This window comes from Lithobates pipiens, unplaced genomic scaffold (genome assembly GCF_037356315.1).
Source record: "Lithobates pipiens isolate NorthernLeopardFrog02 unplaced genomic scaffold, aLitPip1_a1.2 Scaffold_13, whole genome shotgun sequence".
NCBI lineage: Eukaryota > Metazoa > Chordata > Amphibia > Anura > Ranidae > Lithobates > Lithobates pipiens.
In genome coordinates, this window is record NW_027507718.1 from 341,725 (window position 1) to 355,484 (window position 13,760).

A 13,760-nucleotide genomic window follows, 5' to 3' on the forward strand; every position below is an offset into this window, starting at 1 on the left:
AAGCGATTATTGATTGGTTTCCGCAAAAGTTATAGCGTTTACAAAATAGGGATAGTTTTATAGCATTTTTATTAATAATTTTTTATTATTTTTTTTTTACTAGTAATGGCGGCGATCAGCGATTTTTATTGTGACTGCGACATTGTGGGGGACCCATCGCACATTTTTGACACATTTTTGGGACCATTGTCATTTATACAGTAATCACTGCTATATAAATGCAGGGATTCCTGTGTAAATGACACTGGCAGTGAAAGGGTTAACCAGTGGGTGGCAGTGTAGGGGTTAAGTGTTCCTAGGGGTGTGTTACTAACTGTGGGGGGCTGGGATTTCATTTAGTGAACACTGATCTCTGCTCCAATCACATGGAGCAGAGATCAGCGTCACTAGTTGCTGGGCAGAATGGAGAAATGCTGTTTACACGGCATTTCCTCCATTCAGCCGTCCCGTGAGACGATCGCGGGGATGCCTGCGGCGATCGAGTCCATGGGTCCCGCGACCGGACTCACGGGGGTCCCAACCAGCACGGGAGCACGCCACCAGCGGTGCGCTCCCGATGGCAGGGCGGCATTTCCTCCATTCAGCCGTCCCGTGAGACGATCGCGGGTATGCCCGCGGCGATCAAGTCCACTTTACAGGCAGAGTAAAGACACCCCTGGCACTATATTTAACCACTTGCTTACTGGGCACTTAAACCCCCCTCCTGCCCAGACCAATTTTCAGCTTTCAGGGCTGATGCACTTTGAATGACAATTGCGCGGCCATTGTACCCAAATGGAATTTTTATCATTTTTTTCCCACAAATAGAGCTTTCTTTTGGTGGTATTTAATTACAGCTGGGAGTTTTATTTTTTGCTAAACAAACAAAAAAAGATGCAAAATAAAAAAAATAAAAAATCATGTTTAATAGTTTGTTATAAAATTTTGCAAGCAGGTCATTTTCTCCTTCATTGAAGTGCGCTGATGAGGTGGCACTGGTGGGCACTGATAGGCTGCACTGGTGGGCACTGATAGGCATAGTTAAGGCGGCACTAATAGGCACAGATAAGGTGGCACCGATAGGCACAGATAAGGCAGTACTGATGGGCACAGATAAGGCAGTACTGATGGGTACAGATAAGGCGGCACTGATGGGCAAAAATGGGCACAGATACGATGGCACGGATGGGTGGCACTGATAGGTACCAATGATAGATGGGACTGATGGGCACTGATAGGTGGCACTGATGGGTGGCACTGATGGGTACCACTGGTAGATGACTGATGGGCACGGATATGTGGCACTGGGGTGCAGCACCGTTGTTGAGGCAGATTGTGTGCACTGATGGGTGGCACTGTGGGCACTGATGTGTGGTACTTTTTTATTACTGAGCTGGCATTGGCAGGGGGCAGGTGGGCACTGATGGGTGGCACGGATGGGTGGCACTGATAGGTACCACTGATAGATGGGACTGATGGGCACTGATAGGTGGCTCTGATGGCTGGCACTGATGGGTGGCACTGGTAGATGACACTGATGGGCATGGATATGTGGCAATGGGGTGCATCACCATTGTTGAGGCAGATTGTGGGCACTGATGGGTGGCACTGTGGGCACTGATGGGTGGCACTTTTTTATTACTGAGGTGGCACTGGCAGGGGGCAGGTGGGCACTGGTAAGTGCCCCCTATCAGTGCCACCCATCAGTGCCCATAGTGCCATACATCAGTGCCCACAGTGCCACCCATCATTGCCCACAGTGCCACCCATCAGTGCCCACAATCTGCCTCAACAACGGTGCTGCAGTCCCGATCACGGCCAGCTTACCAGTGCCCACCTACCCCCTGCCAGTGCCACCTCAGTAATAAAAAAGTGCCACCCATCAGTGCCAACAGTGCCACCCATCAGTGCCACCCATCAGTGCCCACAATCTGCCTCAACGGTGAGTGAATGAATGAATGAAATACTTATATAGCGCACAATGCAACCTGAATCGCCTCTAGGCGCTGTGGCGAGCTTTGATCATCTGCTAAAAGAGGAAGGTCTTGAGTTTTTTCCTAAAAGCCAGGTGATTTTCTTCCAGGCGGATGTTGATTGGTAGAGCATTCCATAGCCGAGGCCCTTGGACAGCGAATCTCCGATCACCCTTGGATTTATACCGGGCTTTGGGCACAAGGAGGAGGTTTTTGTTGGCTGATCGAAGACTGCGGTTTGGTGTGTAATGATTTATTTTCTCCATTAGGTATTGCGGAGCTTCTCTATGCACGCATTTGTGGGTGAGGCAAAGGGTCTTGAACGTGATCTGATTTATTATGGTTAGCCAACGTAAGCTCCTCAGTGAAGGAGAAATGGATTCCCAGGGTTTTTTTCCTGTTATCAGCCTTGCCGCCGTGTTTTGGATCAGTTGTAATCGCGCAAGTTGATATTGTGGTAATCCTATGTAAAGCGAGTTTGCGTAGTCCAGTCGTGAATTAATGATTGTTCCAACTACCACTGCTTTGTCATTCTTTGGGATAAAAGGGATGAGTCTGCGAAGCATGCGCAGCAGATGGTGAGATCCACTGACTACAGATCCTATTTGCGCATCCATTGACATTTGTGCGTCTAAATTAACCCCAAGACTCTTCGCTTTGGTCTTTGGGGAGATAGTCTGCCCAAAGACGGTTGGTGGAGACCAGGAGGTTTCGGTTGCGGGCTTATGATTTGGGTGTAAGATAAGAAGCTCTGTCTTTGATTGGTTCAGCTGGAGGGAGTTGGTGGTCATCCAGTCCTCTATTGATTTGAGGCAGTTTTCAAGTTGTTGTTGGTGATCTTTTTTTCCATTGATCCGGAAATAAAGTTGCGTGTCGTCAGCATAAGAGTGGAAGCAGAGATCTGAGCATCTGATGATTTGAAGGAGTGGGCGAATGTAAATGTTGAAGAGAACGGGTGACAACGGAGAGCCTTGAGGGACTCCGCAGGTGACTGCCCGAGTTTCGGAGAGGAATTTTCCTAGTTTCACTGTCTGTGACCGATTTCCTAGGAAGGACGCGAACCATTGGAGATCTATGTCTTGGACTCCGGCTACTTCTGCGAGTACGAGTAGAGTATTGTGATCTACTGTATCAAACGCTGCACTTAGGTCTAGCAGTACGAGGAGACACGGCTCTCCGTCATCTGCTGCTTCGAGGGCATCATCCCAAATCTTGAGGAGAGCTGTGTCTGTTCCATGACCCGGGCGGAAGCCTGATTGCAGCGGGTCCAGGAGTTTGTGAGTATCCAGGTGAAGTTGTAGCTGATGTACTACAGCTTTCTCCATGATCTTAGAAATGGTGTTGAGGCTTGTAATTGGCCTATGGTTGTTTGGATCCTGAGGGTCCAGGTTTGGTTTCTTGAGTAGAGGTTTGACGATGCCTTGTTTGAGGATGCTGGAACAATCCCTTCGTGGAATGATCGGTTTATGAGGTGGGTTATGGTTGGAGCCACGATGTCGGAGCATTCTTTCAGTAGTTTTGTGGGGATGATGTCAATAGGTGAGGTACTGTCACTCAGTTTATTAATGATGTTTTTTGCGGTGTCTACGGTAATTGGGGATAGTGAAAATTTTGGCGGTTGCGGTATGTTGGTGCGGACATCCTCTTTATGTATTTATTGGCTGAGGTTTGATGTTTTCTTCTGACAAATTGTTTCCCTGATGGTTTTGACTTTATCGATGAAAAAATCCGACAGTTTGTCACTGTAATCCTGGGATTCGCTTTCTGGGGGTTCTAGGCACACCGGATTCATTGATTGATTAACCAGTTTAAACAGTTCCCGTGGTTGGTTTGCGGCCGTTGAGATTGTATATGAGAAGTGGTCCTTTTTGGCTTTGAAGATTGCTTTCCGATAATTCTCTGTCAGACCTTTGTAGTTAAATAGGTTTTCCTCGGTGAGATTTCTTCTCCATGTTCTTTCCGCTCTTCTGCGTTCTTGCTTTAGTACGGAGAGGGAGCTATTAAACCATCCAGCATTTTTCTTCCTGATGAGAGCCCAGCGTTTTGGTGCTACCGAGTCTGCTGATTGCAGTAATGCCTTGTTCAGGGAGTTGAATGTTTCCACCGTAGAGTGGTTTAAGGTTATTGTAGATATTTTTTTGGACAGAGTGGTTTTGAAGGCTTCGGAGTACAGTTTTTTGTGCGATCTGGTCCAATGCGTTGTTACAGGTTTCCGTTTTGCGTTGGTGATGTTGGTAGCGATTTTGAATTTGATGGCGTGGTGATCCGTCCATGGCAGAGTCATGTTGTCGAGTATGTTGACGTCGATGTTCTGTTTGAAAATGAGGTCCAGGGTGTGTCCTGACCCATGCGTGGGAGTCTTTATCAGTTGCTGTAGACCCAGTTCTTCTAGTTGATTGATGCAGGCAGTCGTGATGGGGTCTTTAGGCTCGTTTGCCCAAAGGTTGAAATCTCTGAGTGCCAGGAAATTTTTGAATTTTAGGGTGTGCATTGCAAAGGATTCCGTGAGGGGTGAAAGAAGATTGGACTTTGGTCCCGGTGGTCTGTAGCACAGTAGAATATGAGTGGTGTCATGGGGTGTTGGTTGAAGATGTAGCGTCAGGGTTTCCATAAAAGACACTGGGTTCTGAGATGATGGTTTAGTGAGATCCAGGTGACCTTTAAAGATCACTGCTAGGCCTCCTCCTTTTTTCCCTATCCGGTGTTCGGTTAGGATCCTGTAGTTTTCCGACACCAATTCGGTGAGGATGGTGTTGCAGTCAGAGGTTAACCAGCTTTCGGTGATGAAGAGGCAGTCTACATTGTTCTCGATGATGAAGTTGTGTACTTCCAGTCTATGTTTGACTGCAGACCTGGCGTTAATCAAGGCGCAATCTAATTGTAGTGGTCGAGTAGATGTCTTCCTGTGGTTGGGAGCTGGTTGTCGTCCGGTTTTTAATAGTTGTTCTCTTTGAAGTATTTTTTGTATGGAAGATGGCAATGTGGTGTTGATGTTCCTTAGTCTGTGCAGAACTTCAGCTGAGTATTTGAAGTAGCACATGGTTTGTGGATGCTGTTGATGGTACTATGGGCCTAAGATGATGATCCTGATCAGGGTATTGATCCTGAGGTGGGGCTAGGTATCAGACTTGCCACCGTGCTTGAGGCTATTAGCGTGCAAGTTGATCAGGGGATGCCTATATGGATGCGGAAGGAGTTGTTGTATTTGTTTGCTGGCTGTTCCAGCTGCCTTTACTTAAGGTTGAGGTCTCCGCTTAGAAAAGAAGTCTGGCTGTGATCTGGAATAGTCGTCCTAGGATAGCGTAAAAAATGGAAAGGAGGCCGGAGGTAGGGGTATGCTAACCTATGGTTGTTCCAGAGGAAGGCGAAAAAACCCCTGACAGTAACAGCCAAATGCACCAGTGGGGCAAAAATTCCTTCCTGACCCCCATAGGCAGTCGGACGGAGTCCCTGGAACAATCACTGGGGGGGGGGGAGTGGAGGTGCGAGCTTACCTGGCTGCGGTTGTCCCCTTTAAACACTCTGGTTCCGGTGAATCTGGCTTGCTGTCAGCCTGACATTTCTGGAAAGCTGTCTGGTTGCCCCTTGCAGTGGGATCTTTAAAATGGAGGGGAGGATGGAGGTGGGATAGAGGTTAGAGACTCCTGTCTTAATTCCTGTTTTCACGGTGCTGCAGTCCCGATCACGGCCAGCTTACCAGTGCCCACCTGCCCCCTGCCAGTGCCACCTCAGTAATAAAAAAGTGCCCCCATCAGTGCCACCCATCAGTGCCCATAGTGCCACACATCAGTGCCCACAGTGCCACACATCAGTGCCCACAGTGCCACCCATCAGTGCCCACAATCTGCCTCAACAATGGTGCTGCACTCCCGATCACGGCCAGCTTACCAGTGCCCACCTGCCCCCTACCAGTGCCACCTCAGTTAAAAAAATCGCCGATTACCAGCTCCATTGTGTCACATGATCAGCTGTCATTGGCTGACAGCTGATCACATGGTAAGGGGTCAGGATCGACCCCTTGCTTCGATCCGTGATCAGGCGAGTCTCATAGACTTGCTGATAACAGAGCGTGCCGCGCGCGCCCCTCAGGGGGCACGCAGGCCACTCGTGCACAGGACGACGTCAATAGACATAGTCCCGGCAAAATAGGTCTGCGTTGTAGCCATCATTCGGCTATAGCGCAGATCCCTAGTGGTTAAAGGAATTTTTCATTTTTATTGTTTCACTTTAAGCATCATTAAAATCATTGCTCCTTTAAAAAATATTGTTTTAAAAAAAATGTTTTTCATTGATGTCCCCCAGGGGAGTACCCGGGCCCCCATACCCTCTTTATGGCCAATTAGTTGCATATAAGTCTTTAAAATTGGGACAATGAGGTTTGCCATTCAGGTCTAATTTTTTGTGATGTTCAAACGTTCTGATATGTTATGAACAAGAGGGTGTGCAGCCCATCACTAGTGACTACACGTAATGCTCTGCAGTGGGTTGGGTGACATGTAATGCTCTGCAGTGGGTTGGGTGACATGTAATGCTCTGCAGTGGGATGGGTGACATGTAATATGCTCTGCAGTGGGATAGGGGACATGTAATGCTCTGCAGTGGGTTGGGTGACATATAATGCTCTGCAGTGGGATGGGTGACATGTAATATGCTCTGCAGTGGGATGGGTGACATGTAATATGCTCTGCAGTGGGATGGGTGACACGTAATGCTCTGCAGTGGGATGCGTGACATGTAATGCTCTGCAGTGGGATGCGTGACACGTAATGCTCTGCAGTGGGAGGGGTGACACGTAATGCTCTGCAGTGGGATGGGTGACACGTAATGCTATGCAGTGGGATGGGTGACATGCAATGCTGCTAGAATAGATGGGTGACACACAATGCCCTGGGGGGTGACACTGAATCTGCCTGGGGTGGCACAGAATCTTCCTAGGGGGTGACACTGAGTCTTCCTGGGTAGAGACACAGAATCTTCCTGGGGGGTGACACAGAATCTTCCTGGGGGTGACACAGAATCGTCCTGGGGGGTGACACAGAATCGTCCTGGGGTGACACATAATAAACCAGAATAAACCATTTTTTTCCAATGAAAATTGAGTCAGTAAAATGTATTGTCAGTAAATTTGACACAACAGGACAGTGTCTTGTATGAATAAAGTTTGTTGTAATGTTTGGTCCTTGTGCCGTTGTCACAGAACATCATTCAGGAGCCAATCCACATGCAGCTCTGAAAGTGCGGGGGCAGTTGTCACTCATAGAGAGGAGGCGGGGCTCCAATCAGATGACAATGGAGGCGGAGCTGTATCGGTGATCTGATGGGCGGTGCAGCCAGTGTGTCACCGCAGGCTTGTAGTACAATAGATGGGAGCACGCATGCGCGGGTGCCCCTATCAGATCAGTGGTGTGAAGGGGGCACCGGTCACACAACAACACAGGAAGTGGGCAATACTGAGCAGAAATGACGCCATTTAGAAGAGGAAAAGAAGAGAAAGATTACTATTACTGGAATTCTATATTTAAGGATCAGAAAGAGAAAATAAAAGCTGAGAGTTGATGTGACTTTACTCTGATATCATCCATTCCGGACATTCTCTTCATATCCGGATCCGTGTATTACCTGAGAGGGGGAGGGGCTCCCACACACCATCTTCTGATCTTCTTCTCTTTATAGATACATCCCAGCCTCCTCCTGCACCCCTTCATAGAAGAATAAAATGAGCGTTAGAGGAGGAAATGTTGCTGTGATGATGGAAGGGGGGAGGGGCTCATACTGAGCTCTGTAAGAAATGATGGAAAAGTGAGGGGCCCTCACCATGGCAGGGGCCCCACACTCATCTCCATCCATCCATTGGGTTAGCAGACTGTATGCCGGGTGTGCTGGGCTGTCATGTGTACAGGCTGAGAACACACATCTGATTGGCTCAGTTATACTGACACATTGGATGGACCTCGGGGGATGGGGGGGTTTCCTGTAAAAGGTAAAACCTTGTGGAAGATTGTAGGACCTGACTAAGATTATTATTGGTGGATCTGATTCTCCCATCCCCCATCTGTAATGATAAAACTTGGGATGAGGAATAAATTCTCCATCATCTGGGAAATCTGTGACTGGCACAGGAAATCTCAATCATCTCTCTCATTATCTGTATAACTACAGAGACCTCCAATGGGCTCTACAGAAATTGTATAGAATGTTTGTCACCCGTCCTTCCATCTTCATTACAGAGCAGCCCGGGTGTCAGAAGACCTCCCAACAACGTCTCATCTCCATCATCTCATCTCCATCACCTCATCTCCATCATCTCATCTCCATCATCTCATCTCCATCATCTCACCTCCATCTCACCCCCATCATCTCATCTCCATCACCTCATCTCCATCATCTCATCCCCATCATCTCATCTCCATCATCATCACACCTCCATCATCTCATCCCCATCATCTCACCCCCATCACCTCACCTCCATCATCTCATCACCATCATCTCACCTCATCATCTCACCCCCATCATCTCACCTCCATCATCTCATCTCCATCATCTCACCTCCATCATCTCATCTCCCCCATCATCTCGCCCGCATCATCTCACCCCCATCATCTCATCTCCATCATCTCATCTCCATCATCTCACCTCCATCACCTCACCTCCATCATCTCATCTCCATCATCTCACCTCCATCATCTCATCTCCATCATCTCATCTCCATCACCTCACCTCACCTCCATCATCTCACCTCCATCATCTCATCTTGATCATCTCATCCCATCATCACATCTCATCACATCTCCATCATCTCACCCCCATCATCTCACCCCCATCATCTCACCCCATCATCTCACCCCATCATCTCACCCCCATCATCTCATCCCCATCATCTCATCCCCATTATCTCATTCCCATCACCTCACCCCCATCATCTCACCCCATCATCTCACCCCCATCATCTCACCCCATCATCTCACCCCCATCATCTCACCCCCATCATCTCACCCCCGTCACTTCACCCCCATCCAATGTTGTCTACATTTTACTATTCACATTCTAAGACTTAGTATGTGTGTTACCTCCAATAGAACAGATCTTACCTGTCTCTATCCACAGAGAAGCCGGCATTCCGGAGGACCTCACAACGTCGTCTCACTTCTGACTCTGACATCTTCTCATCATCATTCAATGATATAGACAGATCGGTCAGAGTTCGGTTTGTGGAGATAACGGAGCAAAGATCATCACAGCTCCATAATGTCCCTTTACATTCATAGACACTGGAGGGAGAAGCAGGAAAGAGGTGAAATTTTCTTCCAGGGAGGGGCAGAAGTAGACATATCCAATGAATAATCAGTGGGCGGGGTCCTAGAAAATGAAATACAAAGCCACCTCATATGTGCCCACAGTGCCCATTAATCAGTGCCCACCAGTGGTGCTGATCAGTGTAGTCTCATCAGGCAATTTGAAGGGGCAGATTTGATGATGGCAGTTTTTTATGGGGAAAATAGGATGGGGAAATTTTGATGGTGGCAGTATAATGGGACAATATAATGTGGCAGTTTTTATGGGGAAATTTGATGGAGCAATTTTGATGTTGGCAGTATAATGGGACAATTTTGATGGGGGCAATTTCATAGGGCAGTTTTGATGAGGCAATTTTGATGGGGCAATTTCATGGTGTAATTTTGATTGTGCCAGGATAATGGGACATTTTGATGGGGCAGTTTTGATGGGGGCAATATGATGGAGCATTTGTTATGGGGTAATTTTTACTGGACAATTTTAATGGTGGCTGTATAATAGGGAAATTTTGATGGCAGCAATAGGGTGGGGCAATTTTGATGGTGGCAGTATGACTGGGCAGTTTTTGAGGGGCAATTTTGATGGTGGCAGTATAATGGGGCAAATTTGATGGTGGCAGTATAATGGGGCAAATTTGAAGGGAGCAATTTCATGGAGAAATTTGATGGGGCAAATTTGATGGGGCAATTTTGGTGGGGAAAATTTGATGGGGGCAATTTTGATTGTGGTAGTATGATGGAGCAATTTTATGGGTGTCATTTTAAGGGGACAATTTGATGGGGCAATAGGATGAGGCAGTTTTGATTGTGGCAATTTTGATGGGGCAATAGGATAGGGGTAATTTTGATGGTGGCAGTATGATGGGGCAATAGTATGGGGCAATTTGATGGGGCAATTTCCTGGTGCAATAGGATGAGGCAGTTTTGATGGGACAATTTTGGTGGTGGCAGTATAATGGAGCAATTTTGATGGGGCAATAAGATGGGATAATTTGATGGGGCAGTTTTGATGGGGTTATTTTGATGGGGGCAATATTATGGGGCAAATTTGATGGGGCAATTTGATGGTAGCAGTATAATGGGGCAATTTCATGGGGAAATTTGATAGGGCAGTTTTGATGGGGCAATTTGATAGGGCAATTTTGATGGAGGCAATTTACATGGTGGCAGTATTGTGGGGCAATATTGATGGGAGTAATAGGATAAGGCAGTTATTATGGTGGCAGTATGATGGGGCAATTTTGATGAGGGCAATTTTGATGGTGCCAGTATAATGGGCAATTTTGATGGGGACAAAAGGATGGGGCAGTTTTTATGGGGCAATAGAATGGGGCAATTTTGATGGTGGAAGTATAATGGGGCAAATTTGATGGGGGCAATTTCATAGGACAGTTTTGATGAGGCATTTTGAGGGGGCAATTTCATGGTACAATTTTGATTGTGCCAGTATAATGGGACATTTTGATGGGGCAATAGGATGGGGCAGTTTTAATGGAGGGCAATATGATTGGGCAATTGTGATGGTGGCAGTAAAACGGGGCAATATGATGGGGGCAATGTTGATGATAGCAGTTTTGATGGGGATAATTTTAAGGGGGCAATTTGATTGGGGCAGTGGGATGAGGCAGTTTTGATGGAGTTTTGATGGAGCAATTTTGATTGTGACCATTTTGATGATGGCAGTATGATGGGGCAAAATGATGGGGCAATTTTGATGGTGTTAATATGATGGGGGCAATTTTGATGGTGGCAGTATGATGGGGCAATTTTGATGTGACAGTAGGATGGGGCATTTTTGGTGGGGGCAATATGATGGAGCAATAGGATTGGGCAAATTTGAAGGGGCAATTTTTATGGGGCAATAGGATGGGGCAGTTTTGATGAGGATAATTTGATGGGGAAGCTTCTGCAAAAGGAAATTACTTTATAAAAGATGCACATAAACAAGGAATATCATTTACAATTATCTTTTATAAAGTAATTTCCTTTTGCAGGAGATTTTTGTATTTCTAGATTTATAATCTTTGTAAATGTAGATAAAATTCCTGCTTCCTGGAGGGGGAGGGGAGGTTTGCATAGCTAAGGGGTGGGAACTTCCTCTGACATTGCTATGGAAACCCGACCTACAACCTATTACACGGCTCGTGCTGCTCTGAGCATGTGCAAGATCTGGTGGTGCATGCTGGGTAACCATGGAATAACCATGGAATACAGGAAGAGATACAGTCTGGCTTCAGATGCCCACACATGAGATGGCGGCGGCCTGCTGGGACTTACAGAAGTAAGAAATCAATGCTGCAAAAATAGAAAGCGGCCCTTGGATTACAGCGTAACCTTTACTAGAATACATGAATCATGAGGATTATAGGGGGAGATTTATCTACAAAGTCACATTTCTCCGGAGCACCACTTTATATATACAAGTGCCATAAAAGCCCCCCTTAGGGGTATTTATTTTGCTTCTAACAAGTTTTTGGATGTGGCACTACTGAGAGGAAATCCTCAGCGACTCCATTTCTACAATTACCGGGATAAAGTTGTTAGTTTTCTGTATAAAGTGTATTAATAGCAATTCATTATTGTGCAGCACATTGTTCCAGCACTGAGGTTGTGGTAGTAGCAGACATATATTCTATGTAGTATTTGCTTTGTATTATCATTTTTGTTGTGTAATTATTATTTGGAAGTATCAGGATCAGGTGGTTAGGTGGTTTGTTACATAGTTACACAGCCGTATAGTAACACTGGGGTTGTGGTAACACTTACCTCTGTCTGCAGGTAGGTTGTCTGTCTGTGTAATATAGAGCAGAGCTACACTAGTTTGTTATTTAGTGTATAAAATATGTAGAAAGATAAAGAATGAGAGAAAATACAACAAAGACAAAAGGACAGACACAGTCTGGCTGTGAGAATAAAACAGAAATAAACTTTTTCTGAGGATTATCCTGTGACAGGAACATGTCAGGAACATCCACTATTCACCGGTTAGACCGGCACCATGGGAATCACCCCGTCCATATCTCAGGATCCTCAATTTATGGATGTGGGTGGAGTTTAGCCATCAGCCAATCAACCCTGGGGGGTGTTCCCTGCCCAGCCCACAAGCCGGTCCTGTGTTCTGAAGGAACCAGAGCTAAATGGACCATGAATGGTTCTGATGGATGAGGATTGGATTTCCAACACCGGCATGTCAGTCTGATCCCAACAAGACCAATCAGAGCTTGTCTGGTGTGATCAGACCCCATAGAACCATTCTGGGGGTTCTCCTGGATTCTATCCTCACTACACATACAATGTTATATGTACATGTACCCCAACATGTCTACAATCAGGAGCAATTATTTCCATCTCTCTGCAACTAATATTTTATTTTGTATGAGAGATAAAATAGATTCCTCTGATCTCTGATATAAATCAATGTGTGGCAGACAGTTCGGGGTCTTCTCCCTGTATCAGCATGAAGGGTAAGGTCGCGCTATGGAACTGTTGGATATAGTTCTGGTAAGAGCGGCCTCTATTTAAATTTCTACCCAATGTGGGTGAAACAATGAAATGAAATTGGGGGAAATAGACTTGGCGCTATACCATTTGAGATTCAAAATAATTACAATTTGCATAAAATTTCCAGCGTGCTGGTAAGTAATAAAAAGTTAATATTTAAAAGTACACAAATAATAGTGCAAACCTCTCTGTGTAATGCCAAATGATAGTCTATAGCAATTGTTCATATATATATATATATATATATATATATATATATATATATATATATATATATATTTATCAATAGATGTCATTAAATCATAATAATCAATAAACCATAAAGATCAATGAGCCATAGGTAAACTAATGCTACATGCAATTCTTACATTACAATATTAAAGTGCAAGTGCCAGTGAACAAACTTGTGCCAGTGTTTAGAATGCACGAAATTCAATTGCAAAAAATATAGAAAATGAAAATAAAAATGAATAAATATAAATATAAAAATAAAAATAAATATAAATGTAAAAATAAAAATGAATAACCATTCAATTATCTATTTTGCATATCATATGTCCATTTGTGCACCTGTGACGAGAAGTCCGTGAATGAATGGTATATAAGAATATGATTAAAACAGAAAGAATGTAAAATTAATAATGGATATTAAAATGAAAAAATGTGATAAAAAATTGACCAAAAATTGATGATAAAAATAGTGAAAAAATGGTGAAAAATAGTGAAAAAATAGTGACAAAAATGGTGGAATTTCTTCTATAAGTGGGGGGGAGGGGGGGTGACTTCAACTGTTGCTCCCGGTGCTCGGTGACCACTTATGTAATTGCTCTCACCAGAGGTATAACCCCGTCCGGTGTGGATCAGCCTTCACAGTATGAGCCACTGTGTTGCTCTCTGGCTTGCCTCTGCTGTGGTTCTGGGAGTCCCTCGTTCCTCCATTGGTATAGCGTGCAACGTTATATGCAACAAGGAAGAGGCATATCCATGGTGTAGTACATTTATAATTTAAGGTTTT

At 45.3% G+C, this 13,760-nt stretch overlaps 1 protein-coding gene across 4 annotated transcripts in view; it reads right to left on the reverse strand.

Moving 5' to 3' along the window:
- Positions 1–13,760, reverse strand: part of LOC143973897 (NACHT, LRR and PYD domains-containing protein 3-like) — a 140,785-nt gene that overhangs the window by 4,248 nt on the left and 122,777 nt on the right. Inside the window, exons 8-9 of one of the 4 annotated variants that reach the window (XM_077474778.1) lie at positions 9,041–9,220; positions 7,572–7,651 (exon numbers count right to left, since the gene is read on the reverse strand). The exons of 1 other annotated variant lie outside the window; for it this stretch is intronic. In XM_077474778.1, the coding sequence (XP_077330904.1) occupies positions 7,572–7,651; positions 9,041–9,220 (260 nt within the window). Of the gene's footprint in view, positions 1–7,447; positions 7,652–9,040; positions 9,221–13,760 lie in introns of those variants that run through there. 2 more of the 4 variants (XM_077474777.1, XM_077474776.1) reach the window with 2 other exon arrangements.